The sequence below is a fragment of the Zalophus californianus genome, chromosome 3 (assembly GCF_009762305.2).
Source record: "Zalophus californianus isolate mZalCal1 chromosome 3, mZalCal1.pri.v2, whole genome shotgun sequence".
NCBI classification, from domain to species: domain Eukaryota; kingdom Metazoa; phylum Chordata; class Mammalia; order Carnivora; family Otariidae; genus Zalophus; species Zalophus californianus.
This window is the reverse complement of record NC_045597.1, coordinates 114,147,260-114,171,952: the sequence shown is the minus strand read 5'-3', so window position 1 is coordinate 114,171,952 and position 24,693 is coordinate 114,147,260. Positions and strand designations below refer to the sequence as shown.

Below are 24,693 nucleotides of genomic sequence, written 5' to 3'. Positions count from 1 at the left end.
AATTTTTATTTTTATAATACTTTCAGAGATAATTTTTAATAAATCCACAACTTAGTTACTGTTTAAAAGTTAAAATATTTCAGCTGCACAAAACAGTGTTTACCTAATTTACCAAATAAGGTATTTTACCTTTGGGTTTATTTCTCAGTATACACATCTTACAGAGATTATGTGGATCAATAATCTAATGCTAACAGATTGCTGCAAGTACTGAGAAAGAAGTATGTTATGTAAATAAAGCTTACAGGGAAGAAGTTGTTTTGGTCATTAAATTATAGGACTTTACCATTCTTCTATCATGTTTTAACCATTAATCCTAGTGGTATTAGAGAAACAAAGTTAAACCAAGAGATCCAGAAGGCCAAGGTAATCTGATCTTAAGAGTTAAAAGGAACACAGTAAAAACTAGAGTTTAAAGATGTCTCACACAAGTAGAACCATAGTTTTCACCTTTCCGCAGCCTGCAGAATATTTACTACTTATATTAAAAGAGCTTGTAAACCACTGTACCAGTGCCAACTGTCTACATGATAGAGAATGAGGAAAATTTCATGAATTTAATCTGATTACCCACCACATCTACAGTTTCAGGTATATTCAGGGTCAGGAGAGGGAGAATCAAGGGCATTAAAAAAGTTTTTGGTCTTTAAAAAAAAAAAAGCTTTTAGTCTTCAGTACACACTTGATATGCTGCAAAAAACAAAACAAAACAAAAAACCCAAACTAACAAAACAAAAGCAACACTTGGAACTACCAATAATAAATGAAGAGAAGCACTGCTCATCTGCTCGTCTTCCAAAAAACATTTTTTTGGATATACCTTCCTGATGCCTTTGTGAAACCTCTCTTTTCCACCTTTCCTGATTACCTTACTAAATCAAATCCCTCCCTATGGTTAAAAGGATATTTTGGCAAGTAGACTTGAAAAAGGCACAAAAATTTAGGAATGGGAGAAAGAACAGGAGGGAAAGAATGGGTTATGGTATCACTTCTCCACCATCAATTACTTCTCAAGAAACAAAGCAAGGTGAATCTCACACTTGAAAGCCCTACAATGACAGTAAAACTGTCCAAAGAACAGAATACGCCTTGTTCTACTTTACCTTAACTCCTAAGTGAGAAAAGTTTAGGACATAGCAAGTCAATAAAGTTCGGAAAATTAGCCATAGCTGCCATAACAATAAACATTCAAAAAGTAACACCAAAAGAAAATGATTTATAGCAACCCAGTGGGTTTCACCACAGTAATATTTCTTTAAAATATACAACTTAAAACAGCACAAAGTACAAGACAATAACTTACTTGAGTTGGAACAAGTACAGGAGGGTAGGCCATCTTATGATGCCTATACACCCAAAATGCACAAATAACAATACCCGCAATCAACATAAGTGGCACCAAGGAATAGAGCAATATGTTGTAATAGGGTGGCTTAGGTGTAACTGGGTTCGAAGTTGCTGTGGAAAATGGAAGGAAAAAAACAATTCAGATTTGGTCTACAAAATTCCACAATAAATATTTCTTATAGTATCAAATTTGAGGAGAAAAATAAGATTAGGAGAAGGTAGGAGTAAATTATTCCATCAACACAAATATGCTTTGTTTTCAGGGTACTAGTCAAACAGACCTATGTATTTTCCCTGTGAACTTACGCTGTGTGACTTCCATCTCCGGAAAATAAGAAAACCTTTCGTTACACATATTGCCCTCACAGCAACAAAAATACACTTCAGGGCTGTCTTTTTTTTCTATACAATCAGTCCTATAAACAAACAAAGGAGAAATAATTAAAGTCAACATTAAACTGAATCTACGATGGGTGTTTTTCTAAAATTCTTCTGAGATAAAATAATGAAAAACTCATTCATAGTCAACTTCAAGATTCTTATTAATATCCAATGATCAATTCTTAAAAGCCAAAAACATTCCAGTAATCCTGTTACTAAATCTCATCAAAACAAAAACAAAACAGCCGCTTTTATAGCAATCACAGTAGCTCCATGAGAACATTGCTTAAATTTGGTTTTTAATGATTAATCTAAGGCAACCATCTTTTTTTTTTTTAATTATTAGAAAAGCTTTAAAAGAAACATAAAGCCAATGAAGAAATTTGGTTTAGGAGTGCTTTCTCTTACAGGAAATACAGCTTTCCCATTCCGTAAGTACAAAAACTGAACACTATAAATAGAACTAGGTGTGTACACACCAATACATCCATACACACACACACACACACATATACACATACACAAAATAATGCAAGTTCCTCTCATGGCAGAATCTATCTCAACATCAGAGACCCAAGCTTAATTCCCAAGCTAGGTTTGGGAATTAAGAGTGTCATTTTTTGGAGTAGATTTAAATTCCCTAAGCAAAATGAACAGGGTTGAGATAACCAACAAATAGAGAACAATATGTAACAACGTACAGAACCTAGTAACTCAATAACTGGTATGAGTTATGTTGACTGAGGAGCTGAGGAGATAGGGATTTAGCTGCTAGAACAAACCCTAATTAGCTGCTAAGAAACTGCTATACCTGTTTAAAAAAAAAAATCAAAACTTCACATATTGCTAATAAACATGAGGTGAATTTAAAGACATATCTTAGAAATAAACTGCAAACTTCTGTGATGGCTATTAGAATAATAGGGTTGAATTTAAAATGGAAAGCTTAAGGGCGCCTGGGTGGCTCAATTGGTTGGGCAACTGCGTTTGGCTCGGGTTATGATCCTGGAGTCCTGGGATTGTCCCTGCTACTCCCTCTGACCCTCCCCCTCTCATGCTCTCTCTCTCTCAAATAAACAAATAAATCTTAAAAAAATAAATAAAATAAACTGGAAAGCTTAAAAAATTTCAGGAAGAAAACTGTTTTAACAAAATCAAACATTAAAATTAAATCTACACCAATACCTATTTAGTAGAAAGTAAAAGACAACTGAAAGCTAAATCTTAAGTTATAAAAAATATATGAATTTAAAATTTTTAGAATCATGCCTCAAATTATAGGAGGTGAAAATGACTAAGTAGCCTAATTAACTCAAAAAAGTACTTTTCATTATCCAATTTCATTCTTCTTATCATTGTCTTTTCCTCCATACTTTGACATTTCTTGAATCTTTTTTTCTCTTAACTATCCTTCAAGAGAGACAAACAGTAGTTTTTGCCACAAAAAGAACAAAAATCTCTGGTTTCAACTAACTAATAAAAGATAATTTGAGTAAAGATTTTCCCCCAAAACTCTTCCTGTGTGTGTTTTTTTTTGTTTTTAATAAAACTGACATAACACTGCATTAGTTTCAGGTATACAACATAATATCTTCAGATCTGTACATACTGTGAAATGAACACCACAATAATCTAGTTAATGTCCAACACCACACATAGTTACAAATGTTTTTTCTTGTGATGAGGACTGTTAAGATCTACTTTCTTATCAGGGCACCTGGGTGGCTCAGTCAGTTAAAGATATAACTCTGGATTTCAGCTCAGGTCATGATCTCAGGGTCATGAGATCAAGCCCCACTCTCTCCCTCTCTCTGCCCCTCCCCAACCACCTTTCTTTAAAAAAAAAAAAAAAGAAGAAGAAGAAAAATCTCTGTTATCAAAACTTTCAAATATACGATATAGCTTTATTAACTATAGTTGCCATGCTATATATTACAACCCCAGGACTTGTTTTATAACTGGAAGTTTGTACCTTTTGAACACCTTCAACCATTTCACCTTACCCCCCCAACCCCCAGCCTCCAATCTGGGAGTTCATTTTATTTTTTTTGTTTTTTAAGACTACACATGTAAGTAAAATCACGTGGTATTTGTCTTTCTCTATATGACTAATTTCACTTAGCATAATACCCTCAAGGTCTATCTAGGTTGTCTCAAATAGCAATATTTCTTTCTTTAAATGGCTGAGTAATATTCTTCTGTGTGTGTGTGTGTGTGTGTGTGTGTGTGTGTGTGTGTGTACACACCATATTTTCTTTATCCAGCAATGGACAGGCAGGTTGGATCCATATCTTGGCTATTGTAAATAATGCTGCAATAAACACAGGGGTGCATGTATCTTTTTACAAGTTAGCATTTTCATTTCCTCAGTAAATACCCCGAAGTAGAACTGCTGGATCATAGGGTAGTTTTTTTAATTTTTTGAGTAACCTCCATCCTGTTTTCCTAGTGGCCCTACTTACCTTTCATAATAGCAGATATCACTTGATGATCACCTCTATTTACAGAGAGGCTAAGAATCGGAAATGCAGCTAAAATGTGTAATTACAGAGAAATAGTCCCTGGAAAATTCAGAGATTTAGAAGTAAACCCTAAATACTAAATATATACCTAAGATTTTAATTTCTCATGAAAAATTGAGATAATTCAATTTTCATGGATTTATTCAATGCATTTTGCTATTAATTACATATGGCTAATCAACCACAGGTTCACAGTAATCAACTGAGGCTCCTGAAAGGGATAGGCAAGTATCCAGTGTTCCACGAGTCTATCAGTATTTTCTGGCTCCAAAATGTCTATTTATCTAGCGCTTTGCAGCCTCTGCCAGCCATCAGCACCCACCCACAGTGGAAATCCTGTGGCCCAGGCAGTTTAAGTAATCAACCAAACATCTATGGGGCTCCTTACAGAAAGATCACAGGCAGTCAATAACATGTCTACTGTATTTTATTTCTGATACAAAATAAAACAATTTAAGCAAAATATTTTAAATAAAATGTAGCTTTCTATGAGGACTCTCTTAGTACTGAGGTAATTCTGAACATCAAGTTAAAATGTCTCTCAGGGGTAAAGAACAAAGGCCTACTTTGCAAGAAAAAAAAAGGAAAAAAAATGCAGTAAGATCAATTTCTTCCAGATACATAAATAGGGAAACTAAAAGGAAATTAAATACTATGATTAAGCTTTACTTTCTCTGAGGATACAGGATAGATTTTCAACTGATATAGTGTCTTTTAAAGCAATTTAAAAAATCCTTTTTCCTTAAAATTGACCTTAAAAAAAGTTTATCATACTAATAACATAGGGGAAAAAAGGTTCTTATCTATAGTTCTCACTAGATGGTAGATTATTCAGTGTACCAAAGACAAAACATAAACATGCCATATTTATCTTATTACTTTAAAACATGTATATTGTCATTGGAGCATGTTATAATGGTATTCATAATCCCATCTTAAAAAAAAAAACATTTAAGTAAAAATACATGCACTGAGCTTTCCCCCTTTAAAAATGAGTGTGGAGAAAATGTTTCCTTACCTGTCATAACAGTTGATATCATCCAGCCAACAGCCTTGCTTCACTATTTCAATGGAACCAGAAATATTCTTCCAGGTAGCAAAACAATGTCGCCTTTTATCTTTGTCACCATAACAGGGTTCAACACCAGTTCGATTGGTTCTATCTCTTTCCCAATTAGCATTATAGAAAATACACTCCTGAGTTTCTGATCTACCAAGTATAGCACCTATAAGATAATAAAACAACAACTTAATTTAACTGTATTAGCCCTTAAGAGATTGTCTCACCGTATACCAAACTCAAACTCAGGTGTGCCTCAAACATCAGGAACTTACTGTCTTCCTAAGTGTTGTAACACTGAGTTTAAGTTTCCACATCAATCTCCATACTTGAAGTATAATAATCATAGTAACAGAAAGTGACCAAATATATTTCAGATGATTTCTCTGAAAAAGGACAGTTTCACTTCATTTAAGAATGTCCCTGATGAAAAGCAGTAAAATTGTTGATTTAATTAAATCTTGACCCAGGATTGATTTCTTTTCAATATCCTGTGTGACAAAATGGGAACTAAGCAAAAGCAGTTCTGCTGCAAAATGAAGTACAATGTTTTGCCTCAAGATAAAGCCTTTGCATGACTGAGTGGGGAATTAAACCAACGATGGTTATTCAGACTTGGGTAACTGACAGACATGTTCTCAAAAATGAACCAACTAAACCTATTACTTCAAGAGAAACAAGTGACAGTATGCAATGCCAGTGATAAAATTTGATCTTCCAAGCAAAAAAGAAGGATTTTGGAAAATCTGTCACCACCATTAGCCTGACACTTTCCCAACACTTAAAGTGAATTCTCTCATGAGGGGCGCCTGGGTGGCTCAGTCAGATAAGCATCTGACTCTTGATTTCCGGTCCGGTCATGATCGCAAGGTCATGAGATCAAGCCCTGCTTCGGGCTCTGCCCTGGGCATGGAGTCTGCTTAAGGTTCTTTCTCCCCCTGTCCCTCTGCCCCTCCCCATCCCACTCCCACTGCAATGTGCCTGCATGAGCAGCACTCTCTCTCTTAAAAAAAAAAAAGAATTCTCTCAGGAGATCAGTGGAGATATTAATACATGTAACTTTCAAATACTGAATAAGGAAATGTGCCAATAATTAGGTCTATATAATTCAGAGAACCAATATTCTCTAAATGAATTACGTGTGATCTTATAAAAGCATTCGTGGGTTAAAAAAATCCATTCAATGTTCAAGATAGTCCCATAGATTTTAATGTTACAGAGGACAAAAAGTTCATTAATGGTTTCAGATTCTGCACTTTAAAACTAACTTTTAAAAAACTACCTCGTCTTATGCAGAAAAACAAGGTGCTGGAATACCCAAAATAATTCTGAAAAAGATGTACAAAGGAGAATTCATATTACCTGTTTTTAAAACTCACTATAAAGCTTCAGCAATCAAGCTAGTGTGGTCTCAGTGAGAAGACACACACTTCAATGGGACAGAACAGAGAATCCAGAAATAGACCCACATAACGTTCAGTTGACACACAGCAAAGGTGCCAACACATTTCAATAGAGAAAACACAGTTTTTTCAACAACTATGCTGGAACAATTGGACATCTTATGAACAAACAAGACAAACTTCAACTTGTATCTTACACCATTTACAAAAATTAACTCTAAACATCTCAAAGACCTAAAAAATCTAAAAGTATAAAACTGGTATAAGAAAACATGAAAAATCTTTGTGACCCTAAATTATGAAAGACTTCTTAGAACATGAAAGACATGAACTACAAAAGAAAGAACTGGTAAGTTACGTTTCATTAAAATTAAAACTTCTCTTTGAAAGTTCAAGGGGGAAAAAAGTCACAGACTTGGAGAAAATACCTGCAAATTATGTATCTAAAAAAAATGCTGACATTCAATATATAGAAAAACCTGTCACAACTCAATAATAATTTTTTAAAGCCACCAAATTTCTAAAAAAAATGGGCAAAAGATTCAAAATAACATGCTTTGCTGAAGATATATGAATGGAAAACACTAACATGAAACAATTCTCAGTATCATTAATCATTAGAGAAATGCAAACTGAAATTCTAATATTGATTAAAATGGCTAAAACAAAAACAACCTCAAATGTTGATAAATATGTAGAGCAACTGGGACTTTCACACATTGGTGGCTGTAATGCAAAATGGTCCACCCACTTTGGAAAGCCAGTTTGACAGCTTCTTATAGTAAACATACACCTACCATACTACCTACCAAGCAATACCATGCCTAGGCATTTACCTAAGAAATAAAAACATATGTTCATGCAAAAATCTGTACATGAATGCTTGGAATGGTTTTATTTATAATCAACCCAAAACTGGAAACTCAATATCCAGTACTGCTAAATGGATAAACATCCATACAATAAGAAGAAATGAACTAATGATAACTATAACAACATGGATGAATCGCAAACATATTATGCTATATGTGATTCCATTTATATGATATTCTGGAAAAGGTGAAACTATGGGGACAAAAATGAGATCAGACGTTGCCAGAAGCTGGGAGTGAGGGGAGAGGGCTGATTACAAAAGGGCTTGAGAAATTTTTCAGAGTGACCAAAATATTCTACATTGTAACTGTGGTCGGAGGTTAAATGTCTTATGGGTTAATCACACAGAATTGTTTTATCAAAAAAAAAAACATTTTATTCTATGGAAATTATACTTCAAAAAACCTGACTTTAAAAAAAAAGCAAAAAATCTACCATGTGTTGAGTTTTGGTGTAATATCAGAGAAAAACATTCACAATTATCTAAAAATACTCATTTTTTTCTAAAACTGTATCTGTGTATGACCAGATTTCCTTCATATCAAAGAACATATCACAGCAGACTTAATGGAGGAAGAGATACAAGAATCCAGCTGTCTTCCACGAAAACAATCATTAAAGAGATCTGCAAAAATTTCATTAATTTTTTTTTGTTTTGGAAAACATTTTTCATAAAAATGTTCTTTTGTGAACATGTAATGGATTACTGTTACCGTTAAATAAATATTTTTAAATTTTGTCAATTTCTAATGTGATAAGAATGATAGATAAAATCCCTATTTTAAAAAAAACTTTCTGGGGTTCTACATTTTTAAAAGTCTTAAAGTTGAAACCAAAAAGCATGAGAACTTGCTGCTGCTCTGCAGTGTCCTATAAGCTGCTAAAATCTGTGGCAGTATTAGTGCTCTGGACTTCCTCTCAACAACGGAAGAAATTAAAAGAGCAGACCTATTATAAACTAAGGCTGGTAATTCCATGTTCTTTGTAGTCTATAAAAAAAAAAGGTTGCTTCTACTATTTACCTGTATAAAAAAATACCTATTTTCTAAGTTATTCCTTTTCAGAAACTTGTTACTATAAACATAATAAAAAAATTTAAAAAAAAAGAAGAAACCTGTTGAAAATACCAGCAAAATAAGTTTCCTCCTTTACTATATAACCCAAAAACAATCATGCACTGTCACATTAATATCTGAAAACAAGGTATGGCAAACATTTTCTGTAAAGGGCCAGACAAGTAAATATTTTCGGCTTTGCAGACCACGTGGTTTCTGTCACAACTACTCCATTCTGCCATTATAGCACAAAAGCATCCACAGGACAGTATAGGAATGAGCATGGTTATGTTCCAATAAAACTTTATTTATAGACACTAAAAATGAAATTTCAGGTAATTGTTACATGTCCCAAAATACTGTTCTTTTTTCAGCCATTTAAAAATGTAAAAATCATTCTTAGTTTACAGGCTATAAATCTAGCTCACAGGCTGTGTGGCCAGCTATCTCTTAAAACAATGTCCTAATTTCAACAGTCTAGCTAACCTGCCTTTTGTTTGATTTGTTTTGTTTTGTGGGGGACAGGTCCTCTGTAAATTATCATTCATGTAATTTGTGTTAAAAGCCACTATTTATTATTTTTAATTTCCAAAGAAAATGCCACTGAAGCATAGGAACACTATAACACCATTTAAACTAAACAAAACTGACAAAAATAAAATAAAATACTGCCTAGAGCAGAAAAGCCAAATAGGTTTCATCTTCGTGTCAATTCCAATAAATTAACAGTAGTGGCCTGGAGTAGCATATTGAGAAGGATTTTGAAGTAAAAGAGTCTTGAAATTAGTATTTGCCACGTCTGTTCTAGAGAAAAGATGAACACATGACCATTTCTTCATTTAAAAAAATACTTTCTTCACTTATAATTTAAAGGCAAACAAGATTTCAGCATGGCTTTCCAGATCTAGACTATCACTTGATTGATGTTTTCCAAAGATAGAAAGAATCCTGCTTATATGGAAAACTGTGACAATCTCATCACCCCCTCCTCAAGCTGATCCTGTAATCAGTCTCTAGCCCATCATATCTCTAACTGAACACAAAATAACATAATTATAAAAATAAAATCAAATTATACATTTTTTATGTTCTTAAGCTTGCACTGTGACTTTAAAGGTGCAATTTTTTAAAAAATTGGCAAAAGTTGCTTATATGTATGAATTTTTAACAGTAACTCCCAATTTAAAATTTTCTGAAACTTAAAACTTCTACCAAAGTAATTCCAAATAGTTCATACTATTTTCAAAAGAAATAAACAGATATAAAAGGTATGTGTTCATGGTTTAGTATAATGGTTCTTAACTAATTATGTACAACAGAATCCCCTATGTTTTCTCAAATTCTTGTCTGAGTGTCATTTGGAGCCCTGGGGATGATGATGGAAGGTATATATCCAAGAGAAAGTGTGTGTGTGTGTGTGTGTGTGTGTGTGTGTGCATGTGTGTTCTTTTTCTTTTTGACAAAGACCCACTGGTGATCTAATGTTCCTCTCTAGTTAAGTACCTCTGGCTTAACAGATTGTGACCTGAATTTGGAATTTAGTTCACAAACTGTGGCCTTGAATAAATTACCAAAACTTTCATTACCCTGTTTCCACAACTGATTCAATTTCCATAATACTTTTGTAATTATTATGGATAATTCCATCATTTCAAAATTCACATTAGCCTAGTTATAGTAAATCAATAAGTCTAATCACAGAATCTAGTATCAGAGTTAATTTAGATAACAGTTCTATTTCCAAAGTACTACTTATTTTAATGACTAGTACCATTTTTCCCACCATGAAAAAAAAACCCAACACATTTGATCTGAAATTTGGTAGAACATCTGACAATAAAATAGCCCTGCAAAAGTCATATTTAAATCTAAAATACCCCTCCTATGATGAAAAAGCAAATTTCACCTGAAGTGACTACATCTGAGGACAATCAGGCTTTTATTTTTTAAAAGCAGTGAATAGTAATATAATACACCCACACTAATTTTACACAAACTCTTCCAGAAACAGAAAAGAGGGACTACTGCAACTGATTTTATGAGGCCACTATTACCTTGATAACAAAAACAAAAACAGCACAAAAAGAGAAATACGGACCAATATCTCTTATTAACTTACACGTTAAAGTCCTCAGCAAAATTTTGGCAAACAGAATCCAACAGTATATTTAAAAAAAAAATAATAATCCACACCAAGTAGGATTTATTTCAGGTACGTAAGGTTAGTTCAATATTCAAAAATCAATCAATGCAATCTGCCAAATCAAGAAACTAAAAGACAAAAATCATACAATCTATCAGTATACCAGGAATAGAGGGGAACTTCCTCAAACTCACAAAGAGCACCTACAAAAACACCAACAACTAACCTCATACTTAATGGCAAAAGACTAAATGCTTCCCCTCTAAGATCAAAAACGAAATAATGATGTCTACTCCCATTACTCTTAACACTGTACTGAAAATTCTAGCTATTGCAATAAGACAAGAAAAAGGAATTAAAGGCATACCAATTGGAAAAGAATATATAACTATTTCTATTTGCAGATGAGATGACTGTCTTTGGAGAGAATCCCAAGGAATCATCAAACAAAATGTTAGAATGAATTCAATAAGGTCACAGGATATAAGATCAATATACAAAAAGTGCATTTCTATATACTAACAATGAAGTGGTAGAAATGAAATTTAAAATGTAATACCAGTGTGGTGCCTGGGTGGCTCAGTCAGTCAAGCATCCAGCTCTTGATTTTGGCTCAGGTCGTGGTCTTGGGCTCCTGAGATCGAGCCCAGCATCGGACTCCCCAGTGAGCACAGAATCTGCTTGGGATTCGTTCCCTTTACCTCCCCTTCCCCTCTACCCCTCCCTCCTCTTGTGCACAACTGTGTGCACTTGAGTACTCTCTCTCTCAAATAAGTAAAACTTTTTAAAAAATTTTTTTAAAAATTGTAACTGTAAAACCAGTTACAATTGCTCCTGAGTTTAAAAATACCTAAAATATAATCTGACAAAATGTACAAATCTATGTGATAAAAATTATAAAATGTTGATAAAAGAAATAAAAAGAAGACTTGAACACTTGGAGAGACATACCATGATAATGTATAGGTTTAATCCAATTCATATCAAAATCACATCAAATTTTCTTGTAGACATAAATGAACTTATTCCAAACATTTTTGAAAAGAATAAAGTGGGAGAATTCACACTTACTGATGTTAAAGCTTACCATAAAGCTGAAGTATGACCATGTGGTAATACAGGCAGGACAGACACAGATCAATGGAACACAGAATACCCAGGAAGAGATCCACACAAATATGCCTGATTAATTTTGGACAAATAAACAAAAGCAATTCTACAGAAGAGGGAAAGCCTTTTCAATAAACAGCACTAGAGCAATGGGGATATGGTTCAAGCAAATATTTCTTAAATGCCCTCCCCTTTGCTATCTATCATCATTTTAATAGTTCCTGAAAGCCGAGCTCTTGCAAAAAAACCTCCTAGGCTAAATCTCACATGTGACAATTTTCATGTTTTTTCAAGGTAGATAAACAAAATCCTAGAAGTCCTTTAATCAGAATTACTCCTTCCCCCAAAATGTACACCACTTGCAATCCAACATAAAATGTATTCTTTTACATTTATTTAGTGTTTTTGATCAATTGCCTATATACATTCATTTACATGTCAGAATGCCAGTGAGTCTAAAACTATCCATCTTACTTGCCCTCCAAATACATCCAGTATTTAATGGATGATAAAATGTAAACAAGCAATGTAACAACTGAATAAAAAACCCAACAACTACTACTGCTTCCCAGCTTCAAACAGGTAGCTGGAATTAAAATATCTTTAACTAAGAATTACATTAATTTCTTTTCTGATTAAGATGACAATGTTTTTCATAGTCCTGTGACCTGCATCACCCTATCACAATTTTCCTATGTACACAACCAACGTTAAACAGAAAGAATTGTTTTGACATCTTACAAATATGAGGATCACTTCCTTTTTTTAAAAAAAGATTTATTTGAAAGAGAGAGAGCACGAGAGGGTGAGGGTCAGAGGGAGAAGCAGACTCCCTGCTGAGCAGGGAGCCCTGCAGGGGCTCCATCCTGGAACTCCAGGATCATGATCTGAGCCTCCTGAGCTGAAAGCAGACACTTAACCAACTGGGCTACCCACGTGCCCTGGGGCTCACTTCTGAAAAAGTTTTCTAATGGTGTCTGACACTATCAATAAGTCACTGAGAATACAGTATAAACAGGCATGCAACTGAACGCCTTCCCCAAACCTGTTCCTCCTATAGGCAAACTAGTCCTCTAGGAAGGGTTAATGAAGTTTCAAAAATAATAAAACTTGATAAGCAATTCTTGTTTCCCTTTCACATATTATTGCTTCCTGCCACTCTAAGGGTAGAACACGCATCCAAAGAGAATTAGCAACAGCAGGTAGATTAAACTGAATGATGCTTTTAATCCAAAACATTTTGTAGTATAAATTAAAAAAACAATAGTATCAAAAGCATTATACAAAAGAATTTTAGATAAGTAATTGGGAAATTCTAGTATAGTACAACCCTTTATGGCACCAAGAAACCTTAAAATAAGTAAATATATGCAACATTTTATTAGTTCAATGGGGATTATTTAACAGTCTTTCACTAGGCTAAGTAATCATCTAACTACCCAGAAACTTGCAACTTGAATATCATAAAATCCTCAATTTGAAGGATTTCCCAATTTCCCCCATAAGGTATTTTTTAAATTTTGACCAACCTGAAATACACAAACCTTCGTATATTTATACGAAACAGCCCAATGTATACTTATTTTAATGAATTTAGTTTTACAAATATTTTAAAATCATAAAGCAAAAAAATTTTACAAAACAATTTTGTTCAAATTTCACATGCATCTCCCAACAAGTGTCCTCTTTCTTTTTGAGTCATCGAAAACTATCAAAACATGGATCATCTTCACTTCCATTTAAGTTGCTTGAAAAGCAATACGTTTTAAAGTCATACAGAATATTGTCACTGGAAATGTTTTTCCAAACCAATATCTGTTCACATAATACTAAGACAGTGATTTTTTTCACTGTTCTATAGGTGTATTTTGTGATCTTCAGAAAGTAACTACTTACAATATTGCTTTTTAAAACGAGCTTTTAAAGTTTTTTCTTTTATAGCCTCTGTAAATAGTTTACAACAAATGATAGTAACACTATCAACACTATGACCACCCCCAAGAATAATTTGTTTAAACTCTTTATTCCCTTCTACCTATTCCCTTAGGAAACTGACATAAACATTCACTCTAGCACTGACTGGCATCATTTCAAGCTTCTCTGCCTTTTCCAAACATATTTTCATTCAAAATAAAATTGAGAGAGCCTCAAAATACGAAAAACTTTGAAAGGATTCAAATATAAAACTACTCTTCTTCTGAGGAATAATCCTTTAGAGAAAACTATGCTTTATATTGAGCATTTACAGATAAAAAAAATTGACCATATGCTTGTACTATCAATTAACACACCAAGATAAGGGCTACAGATAAATGCTGTAGGAATTAGGGATGATAACCTAGGACCTCCGCCCTGTTACCCCTTCTGTATCACCAGTGCCCAACACAATACAGGAACTCAATAAATGTATTTAAAATCAATTCACACAGAAAAGAAAAAAGAAAGGCTTTACGGAGGAAGTGGGACTAAAGCAAACTATTAAGGAGAGACAAAACTATGGCAAACAAAGGCAGGGAAGATAATGACCAAATAAACAGGGATGTGAATAATCAGTGTTTGACAAGCCTGCTCTTAATAGACATGAGCATTCCATATTGTTTAGTATTGGGTATAATCAAGGCAGGTTTGCAAGACATCAGAAGTTAAGAAAAAGAACAGAAGTGATATTTCTAAGATTAATCTGAATACAGTGAGTATTAAAGTGTGTTGGAATGGAAAGAAACTCAGTAAGCCACACTAACTACCCAATAAAAAGCAAGGATCTACAGTGTCACATGATAACCAGACAGCCACAAGTATCAAAAGGATTGCCAAATTAGAAGACATAGGTAAATTTTTGCTTTCCAGAGTCCCTTATTTGGTCCCTCTCAGTGTAAGAAAGTAAAGGATAAAAGTGATTCGGTTTATAAAAGTGATTTGGGTTTAGATGGTTGGCTGTTTCTAAATGCTTATCTTGTATCATCTGACAAAACAAAGCTGGCTTCCATACTATCTATCCTTTGTTTCTCTTTGTTGCTAACTCTCATCCTGATATTTATTCCTACTGTCATGAGAGATACGTATTTTCAGGGATAAGATATCTTCAAAGATGAAGCACAACAGCAAAGTGTTTTTGCCTACAGCCACAAAACGTGTGGGATATCTATAAATGCCCAGGATGCAAGATTAAAATAGTTCTACCCAGTTCTCTGGCACTCATTCGAAATATGAATTACATCAAAACAAATACAAGTAGATACAAGTATTACCTAGACTGTGTAAAATAGATTTCTGTTATTAGATGTTCATCTTGTGAGGGCAGGGGAGATCACGGTGACTGCAGCTAGAGGCCAGTACTCCCATCAGAATTAATGGGCCATTTTAGAAATTGTACAAAAGCCAAAACCGAGCATAAATTTAGAATAGTAAGAGATAAAAGGTAAATTCTCAAAATCAGAACAGATCTCTTAATATAGATTAAGGAAACACACACAGAGTAGTTCCTACTAAAAACAATCTACACGTCTCAATTACAGTGAGAAGACATCATGTATATTAAGGTTTTTGTAGTGCTTTATTTACTTGGAAGATGCAGCCTTTTTTTTAGTAAATCATCAAACTCTGTCTGATGCAAAAAGACTAAAAATGGATCATTTCAGCCGCTACGAAAGTAATGTGAAATATCACCCTTGAGGAGCCAGTAGTACCAAGAGTGAGAAACTGAAAAAACAAAACAAAAACAAAAAACCACCTCATCACAAAAGTTTCCATCAAAGTAATTGGCAGGTTAAAACCAGCAACTGAAGAAAATTAGCAATACTTACTAGAGTAGCTTTAACTAGCAATACAATTCTATTAAAGGAAAAGAAGGAAGACTGAAAACGAACTGACATTAAATAACAACGGATATAGAATCAACCTAACTAGCCTTAAATCACCAACAGTTTTTCATATTTATAACCAAGATTCCTAGTATTAAGAAAAAAATCTAAAATTCTTGTTTATTACTTTTGTGTTATGTAATTTCTGTCCCACTTCAAAACTCATTTTAATAATATTTCTATGCAACTATAAACACATCATAGGTCTTCCAGCATCCTTTCCTTTCTATATTAACACACATCATAGAAGACAAGTCACCTTCCCTATTTGGTTGCCCTGGGCTGCTTTTAAGTATTAGGAAGAAAAATCCACAATGTGCCAAAAGCCTTCTGATAAACATGTTAGAAATATGAGGAGAATAAATTTTCAAATAAAATTTCTGCATGATAATAAAAACATTTTAGGTCCTGTCAATCTTTTTTTTTTTAAACTAAGCACCTCCTTACTACCAATCACCTCTAAAGGAAAACACACTTTCCGACATTCTTCCCAGATTTTTTTTTTTTGCCTTACCTGTTATACTCTGTACTTAGTACTGTCAGTCTGACAAAATATTACAAGATTCTGTCCATCTAGCTCAAGTAATATAAACTAGAAACACAACTACTATGGAATAAACTAAAAATCCAAACGTTGTAATGCTGTGATACCAGACACAGTGTGCGCATGCGTGTGTAATAAGCAGTAAAAGTACTTATAAGTCAACATTTAACCACTGGTTATTTAAGGACTCCTAACGTTAATTCCTGACAAATTACTAAGATAACCACCTAAAATGTATTACAACATTGTTAACTCGTAAGTGACTAATTTTTCCTATATAGTTCCAAAATAAGTATATATCTACTGTGTAAGGACCAAGATTTTCTTATTTTTTTATGTTATGTTAATCACCATACATTACATCATTAGTTTCTGATGTAGTGTTCCATGATTCATTGTTTGCATATAACACCCAGTGCTCCATTCAGTATGTGCCCCCTTTAATACCCATCACCAGGCTAACCCATCCTCCCACCCCCCTCCCCTCTAGAACCCTCAGTTTGTTTTTCAGAGTCCATCCTCTCTCATGGTTCATCTCCCCCTCCGATTTCCCCCCCTTCATTATTCCCCTCCTGCTATCTTCTTCTTTTTTTTTTTTAACATATAATGTATTATTTGTTTCAGAGGTACAGATTTTAATTCCATACAGTTAACAGTGTTATATTAGTTTCAGGTGTACCATGTAGTGATTCAGCAATTTCATACATCACTTGCTGCTCACCACAACTGCACTCCTTAATCCCCATCATTTATTTGACCCATGACCCCACCCACCTCCCCTCTGGTAACCATCAGTTTTTTCTCCAGAGTGAATAAAGACCAAGGGGCACCTGAGTGGCTCAGTCAGTTAAGCATCCAACTCTTTATTTTGGCTCAGGTTGTGATCTCAGGGTCCTGAGACTGAGCCCCGGGTCAGGCTCCATGGTGAGCATAGAGCCTGCTTAAGATTCTCCCTCTCCCTCCGCCCCTCCCCCTGCTTGCAAGTGTGTGTGCGTGTGCATGCTCTCTCTCTAAATAAAATCTTTCTTTAAAAAAAGACCAAGATTTGAAGAAAAACATCAATTTATCAATTTCTCAAACCTCTTTCTTAAAAAGCCTCTACATAAAGTTTTAAAGCCCCAAAGAGATCACCAAATTTGTAATAGTAGAATTTCCTTTTATGAAAGAGGCAAACAGCTCTCTTTAATTCCTAACAAAAATTTCTCATTTTTTGAGTCACTTAATTATACAAAAAAGTGCATTTCTTTATTAGCAAAACTTTTACAGGACCTCATTTCTTAAACTCTTTCCTAAATACAGAAGATACGCTACAAAGGTTATGTTCAATAAAAGACACTGCACTCGATTACTAAACTAACTAACTACAGCCACCCATTATAATGTTTTCTCCCAAAAGAAAAATACTTTGCATTGGTATATTTGGTTGGTCGCCAAGAATAAAACATTGATTTTATCATCCACTACCAAAGAACTTCACTTTCCTGAATATATAAAGTATATATAGAATAACAGGAACCAAGAAAAGAGCAAATCACAAAACTCCAAATTTCTGATTCAACTGACCAGCACTTGGGACCACATTTAAGACTACTTTTCTAAGACAGTCCAAGAAAACCTGGCAAACTTCCAAACCTCAACCTCCTAATTAAAAGGGGAGCAGGGGTAATGGTTATAAGAAAAGACCGGCTTTCTTCTCATTTTAAACAATATAAGTAGGTTTCTTATAACATTACTGGGGAGAGAGTTCCATCAAAAAAGAACAGGAAAGGGTGGCTGGGTGATAGACACTGGGAAGGGTATGTGCTATGGTGAGCTCTGTGAACTGTGATAAGACTGTTCAATCACAGACCTGTACCTCTGAAACAAATAATACATTATATGTTAAAAAAAAAAAAAGATAGCAGAAGGGGAAGAATGAAGGTGGGAAATCAGAGGGGGAGATGAACCCTGAGAGACGATGGACTCTGAGAAACAAACTGAGGGTTCTAGAGGGGAGGGGGGTGGGGGAATGGGTTAGCCTGGTGATGGGTATTAAGGAGGGCACATTCCGCATGGAGCACTGGGTGCTATAAGCAAACAATGAATCATGGAACACTACATCAAAAACTAATGATGTATGGTGATTAACATAACATAAAAAAAAACAACAGGAAAAATAAAGAGCCCAATGTTTTCCCCTTCATCAATGAGAAAATTCTACCCTTTTGCCCCTTCTGTCCCTGGCAGGACACTGTAAAGTCTATTTTGGTGGCATGCTACATGAAATCTTAGAGGATATTATGTCTTTCTACAGCCAACAAATATATACAGTGCGGGCATACTATGTGCCAGGCACTTTGACATCTGGGTACTTAGCAGAAATAGTGAAAAATAAAGCATTTTCAAAATCTGAGAAATCTTTAACCTCAATCTGGGAAGAAGAGAAAAAAATGAGAGGCTGAATTTTCAAAACAAGACACTACAGTAGAAAGTAAGAGAGAAACACACATTACCTTTAGATATTTCTGAATTTCAATTGAAGCTTATTCTAATTTCTCCAGTAAGGTTAAGTGGAAAGGCAGCACAGATTAATAATCAGAGGATCACAAAGACTAGGGAATTTCAAGTATGCTTCTTTATCAATGTATTTTATTTAAAGGAAAAAATCATGTTAATGCCTCTAAAAATGTAGACTTTGTCTTGAAACTGAATTTACAAGACAAAATGATGAATAAAGAAATATAAGGGCACCTGGGTGGCTCAGTAGGTTAAGCCTCCAACTCTTGATTTTGCCTCAGGTCATGATCTCAGGGTTCTAAGATCTAGCCCTGTGTTGGGCTCCCTGCTCAGTCGGGAGTCTGCTTCTCTCCCTCTCCCCCTGCCCCTCCCCACGTCTCTAAAATAAATAAATAAATCTTTAAAAAAGAAAAAAAAAGGAAATATAAAAATCAAGTGAGATATCCTGACTTGCATACAAAAATGCTCCCTACTAATCACTGCTTGATATTAAAGCAGCCACATCAACTCCTTATTGTGTAGTAAGGACACTTTAAAAAGTAAATAAACCCTCTACAGATGCATTCATACTAACTATAAAGAAACCATCCATTCATATTAGCACCCCTAATTGAATAAAACAATAAAATAATGCCACCCAGCTTGTCAAAAGAATATTTATAGATAACTAAAATTTTAAAAGAAAAGAACAAAATCAGGTCAGAGATTTAAGTTATAAGCAATAGAATTTGAGAAAATCTAAGCTAGTTTTTGAAGGAGGTGTCAATGGAATAAGAAGGTTATTACTTCAAGTTACCAATATATCTTCCTAGGTTAGAGCAATGGCTTCCCTAACTGATCTCCCAGCTTTCACTTCTATCTCATTTAAGCAGTTCATCCAGAAGTCAGATCCTTTTTTAAAGCAAACAAAATCAAGTCACTCCCCCAACTTAACGCCATTCAATGGTCTCCCACTGCCCTGGGCCTTAAAATAAAACTTGAACAAATCTTCTAAAAGGCCTTCCACAATCTGGCTCCTCTTCAGCCTCAATTCACACCAAAGAACAAACTCTTTCAGACCTTGATACATTCCTTCTACCACTCCCTCCCTATTTCAAGACCCCTTTTAATGTTTTAGCTAACGGAGTGGAGTAAAACATTAAGAAAATGCTTGAAAAAGTTGAAGAAAAGTTACCAGATCGGGGCAAAATATCAACTCTAATTTGGAGATAGTTCTCAAACCCTGAGAACACAGTTTGATTACATTTAGTATGTTTTTAAAAAATATATATTTACCATCAAATTTTCCATTCCCAAGAAACTACTGATCTCTAAGCTCTCAAAAATAATCAGTTATTTTTCTACGATATTTCTAATAGCCATTCTCCATCCCTCTTAAAAAGAAAACTTATTTGCTACTTGATTCATAAGAGACAAAGGAAAGACCTTAAATCTAATAACCTTTCTCTAAAAATCCCTAGGCACAATAATACAAAGTATGCACTCTTCCTCTTAAACCCAGAGAAAGCTAAGCAAAAATTTCAGATAAACATTCCAAATCAAATAAGTATCTGAATCTAGTTTAGTTACTGGCCTCTTGCTTATTAGTAAAAATATAGAAGTTCTATTTATAAAAGTCACATTTGTCCCCTTTAAAGATAAACACATCTATCCAGTATCTTTCAATAATTATCAAAGCTGTTTTAAGATATTGGCTTGTCTGATGCTATGAAAGAGTAGCATGAATAATAAAATTAGATAAACACATTTTTATTTAATATTACAAAATATATTTAATCTAAATCCTTCATGTTTACAACTTTAAAACATTTCTTCCAGATGTAGCTTAAATCTTTACCTTCTAAACCGAAAGAAAAATCTTTTTCTTCAACACTTTAATAGTCTTGCTATATTAATACCGCTCAAAATACAATTTTGCTCTATGCTAATTACCACAAAAGAATTATTTTAATAGTATTTCAATAGAGTTTTCCCTCCATAACTTAATACAATAAAATACATATACTACAGGCATCAATTTTTACCGTAAGTATTCATATTTCTCTGTATAACCAGAAATAGGGTTTTCAAAGAATAAAAAAAGGAACATGATAAATGTAATACCAACAGTTTTAATCAAGGATCAAAGATACAGCAAAACACAGTCTACAATGAGCCTCCTTCAGAAAGCTTTCACATAAACATCTGTAAAGCCTATTTACTTACATTTAGTACACAAATTTTATCACCCTCACTAATGTTCACTTGAAATGTCATGTTTACACTGAAAACAAGCCACGATTACTTCAACAATAATCCATAACTGATCGGTTTTGCTATGTGCATTATTATTTTCTTATATGCCACCACCTATATCTCATTAATGAAACCAGAAAAACTACTGTTCACTTAAGCTAATAGTAAAAGGAACTTTTTGTGTTCAGGAGTATGACAGACTATCTTGGAAAAGTAAAACTGAAGAACAGTAAATAAACTATTTACTTTTAAATCCAATAGTGGAAGAGAGTTAACACCTCGATGTATCTGTGCTTATGTCCTAATAAGTTAAATATCTTGAAAAGAATTCTGTTAGCCCACCTTGAACTTGAACGGTGTTTCACTACTTCTTCAACGTCCTCCCTCCTAGAGATGTTTATACCCATCGTAAGCATGTTGAAAGAACAAAGACCTACAGAAGCCTAACAATTATTGGGGCTGTTTGCAGTCCTCTATTTGTGAAACATTTAAACATAAGGCAAAAATTCTTACTAATGAGCTACTGAATGATACCTATAAAATAAGATTCAAAGATATTCAAATATAGGGCACTTTTCTCCCAAGTCAAGAGCTACTTTCCCAGTGCCAGAAACTAAGGTCACAGCTGGCCAGTGTTTAGGTTCAGATCAACCTTTCAGAACTGAAGTCTGGGATCAAGATGTGTACCAGAAAGCAAAGGAATTCATAGACACAGAAACTTTAATAATAATGCTACTATTGTTACCCCTTTTCATACTCAGTGATGTATTTGTGCACTGAAGAGACTGAGAAAGGGACAGGAGCAACCGGACAGAAGAAAAGGATGGAGACAAGAAGCAGTTGAAAGGACATGGGCAACAACTGCACCCATCAGAGTTGTTCTCAGTTAAGCAGCTGGCCGGCTGCTGACTCAGGGGCCAACAATTCTAATCCCTGGCCTTCCACTAAGTCTGAAGACCAATTCCTGGTGGAATTCACACACCCTCCTCCCGTTTAGCACTTAAACCCACCTGCCCCAATTTTCAGTGAAGAACAATTTTGCTTCTTAAAAACAAATTAAGAATGGGAACAACTGCAATGAAACTTTGAACCCAACAGGAACTTCCGTATCTTTAGGTATTAAAAAAAAGCCTCGTAAGTCTAACGAAGAGAACGACAGCGACAGGCTGATGAGAATTATGTCCTAGGTGCCACACAATCCAAGATCCATCTTTAATATTAGCATTTTCAATTATAAGTAAGCATTTATGGCATATTCCTAACACCTGAGGAGACATCTGGGTTAAATACCGAAGAGACATAGAAGCAGCACCGGTGTAAGGAAAGAAAATTTCAAACTTTAGTTTTTTGCTTACTTTGGTACTTTGAAATTTTAAATTTTTTATCAACTGTTTCACTCATTTTTATCATTATTTCATTCAGTAAAAAGGGAAACCAGTAAAGGAGAAGAGAGACAAAAAATGACACAAGAAAAACAGAAACAACGAGTGAACAGACTGCCCAAATGAAAAATAGGGGAAGAAAGACCAAAACCAGGATTGTTCATGGGAGTGAAGGTATTTAACCTTTTCAAGAGGTGAGACCTAGTGTTGCAGATGATGCTTGCAGGAGCAACCAGAACTAGACATACAATAACGCTCATTTTTCTTAAAAGAAGTACCAGACACTGCCTATCTTATTTTCTGCTTTCCTATTTATTTTGCCAGATAATCTTAACAGTTTTTACCAGTGGACTGTAACACTTTTGGATCCCTGAAACTAACTTAAAAAGGAAGGCTGAGAAGTACAGACTCGTTTTAGATTTTCTTTTTTAAAAAATGCTTTCTGTGATCCTAATGTTTTCTGTGCCTTAACCAGCAGGTGATGGGTTTGTCCCCCAATTTGACATCTATGTTAGTATCATTTTGAGTCTTTTGGGCACACGCACGCGCACGCGCGCACACACACACACACACACGCATGCAGTTCTGATGCGCAACATTTTTACGTTCATTTTCATGCTGTAAACACTATTCCTAATTTATGCCATGCAGCCAATGCCTACAATTTATGCCTCTGGAGGCAACCAAAAACTCAGCAGTGTTTCTAAAGTGTGGGCCCTGTACCAAAATGCTGATTTTTGGACCCCAATCCAGACCCACTAAATCAAGTTAAAAGTGTGTTGTCTTATCTGTTATGCTGCATTTTTAATAAGCATTTCTATATATTATGCGTAGGGATGAGATACAAAAATAACAATTTTTAAAGCCTGAAACACTGTATCTAACACAGAATAGATGTTCAATAATAATGTGCTCCCTCTGGAAATGGAGAAAATGTGGAATTATATTTTATTATCCCCAGAGGGTACCCTAGCAGTAGGGGTGGCTTTTTGTTCTAGGTTGGTATTTTTTGTTTGTTGATGGTAAAGAGTATTAAAGGCAGACTTCAAATAATCCCTAAACAAGATTTCTATCTAAACAGGTCACAGAAATTACTTCTTAGTAATTACTATTCCTAATATTAATATTCCTAACATTAAACACTTTAAGCCTCTATATTTAAAACTTAGAATGGACATTAGTCTTTCCTTCGAATTATATATTCACTTGGTTTGAGTATCTGTAATCCTGCTTAGCCTCTATGCAATTTATAAAAGCAAAAAATTAAATGGAAATGGGGGAGATTAAAAAAACTCATTATTTTGTACATTAAGAAATCTGGTATCAAATACTTAATAAGACCTGTGATCTACCAAGACCCACCTAATACAGAAATCATGATTGATTTACAGCTAAGAGTCACTGTCTATATACACATATAAAATACACGTGTTATATATTATAATGTATCCATATGTACTGTGTATTATATGTTATGACCTACAGAGATCTAAAATGTAATTACCTTTATACTTAAACTGATTTTTACAAGGATATCTTACTTGATCCTCACAACAATCCTACCAACTCCTAGTGTAGACTTATAATAAAATCAGAAGATTCATACTTGAACCAAAGCAGATCTTAGAATCATCCAGTACATCATTTCCAGTGCTTCTCAAACTGGATGTGGTGTGGATCAGTTATACTTGAGTGTTACATAAAACTTCCTTAGCTCTACCCTCAGATTGATTCAGTGGGTCTACGGTAGAGCTCAAGAATCTGCATTTTTATCCAAGTACTCAAGGTGATTCTAATGCTGGAAGTACCAAAGAGATGAAGTGATTAGGTCATTGGTGGAGTTGGTACTCAATCCCAGACTTCTATTCTCATTTTCACTATGTACACCATTCACAAAACAAGACTTAGAAAGTCTTTCTTCACTTAATAGGAATTCTGTGTAAAGAAATTTTCACCAACTATTAATCAAGGTGTTTCACCAAGCTGAACTCTGAAAACTGCTTTAAGGAGTCACAGTTTAGAAAATGTGGTATGAACATGTATTCCAAGAAAACACTATGGTAACTCTTCTTCCTCCATATGGATATTCCAAACTAAGAGAAAGAACAGAAAGATCATACCAGTCAAGATCACTACATGCAGGGCGCCTGGGTGGCTCAGTTGGTTAAGCGACTGCCTTCGGCTCAGGTCATGATCCTGGAGTCCCGGGATCGAGTCCCGCATCGGGCTCCCTGCTCAGCAGGGAGTCTGCTTCTCCCTCAGACCCTCTTCCCTCTCATGCT

At 34.5% G+C, this 24,693-nt stretch overlaps 1 protein-coding gene across 3 annotated transcripts in view; it reads right to left on the bottom strand.

The window, feature by feature from the left end:
• ACVR2A (activin A receptor type 2A) overlaps positions 1-24,693 on the bottom strand; it is an 84,595-nt gene that overhangs the window by 29,998 nt on the left and 29,904 nt on the right. For all 3 annotated transcript variants that reach the window (XR_003518980.2, XM_027588362.2, XM_027588364.2), the window contains exons 2-4: positions 5,269-5,476; positions 1,654-1,763; positions 1,304-1,458 (exon numbers count right to left, since the gene is read on the bottom strand). Coding sequence is in view for 2 of the 3 variants with exons in the window: in XM_027588362.2 (XP_027444163.1) it covers positions 1,304-1,458; positions 1,654-1,763; positions 5,269-5,476 (473 nt within the window). In the remaining variant the exon portion in view is untranslated. The remainder of the gene's footprint in view (positions 1-1,303; positions 1,459-1,653; positions 1,764-5,268; positions 5,477-24,693) is intronic.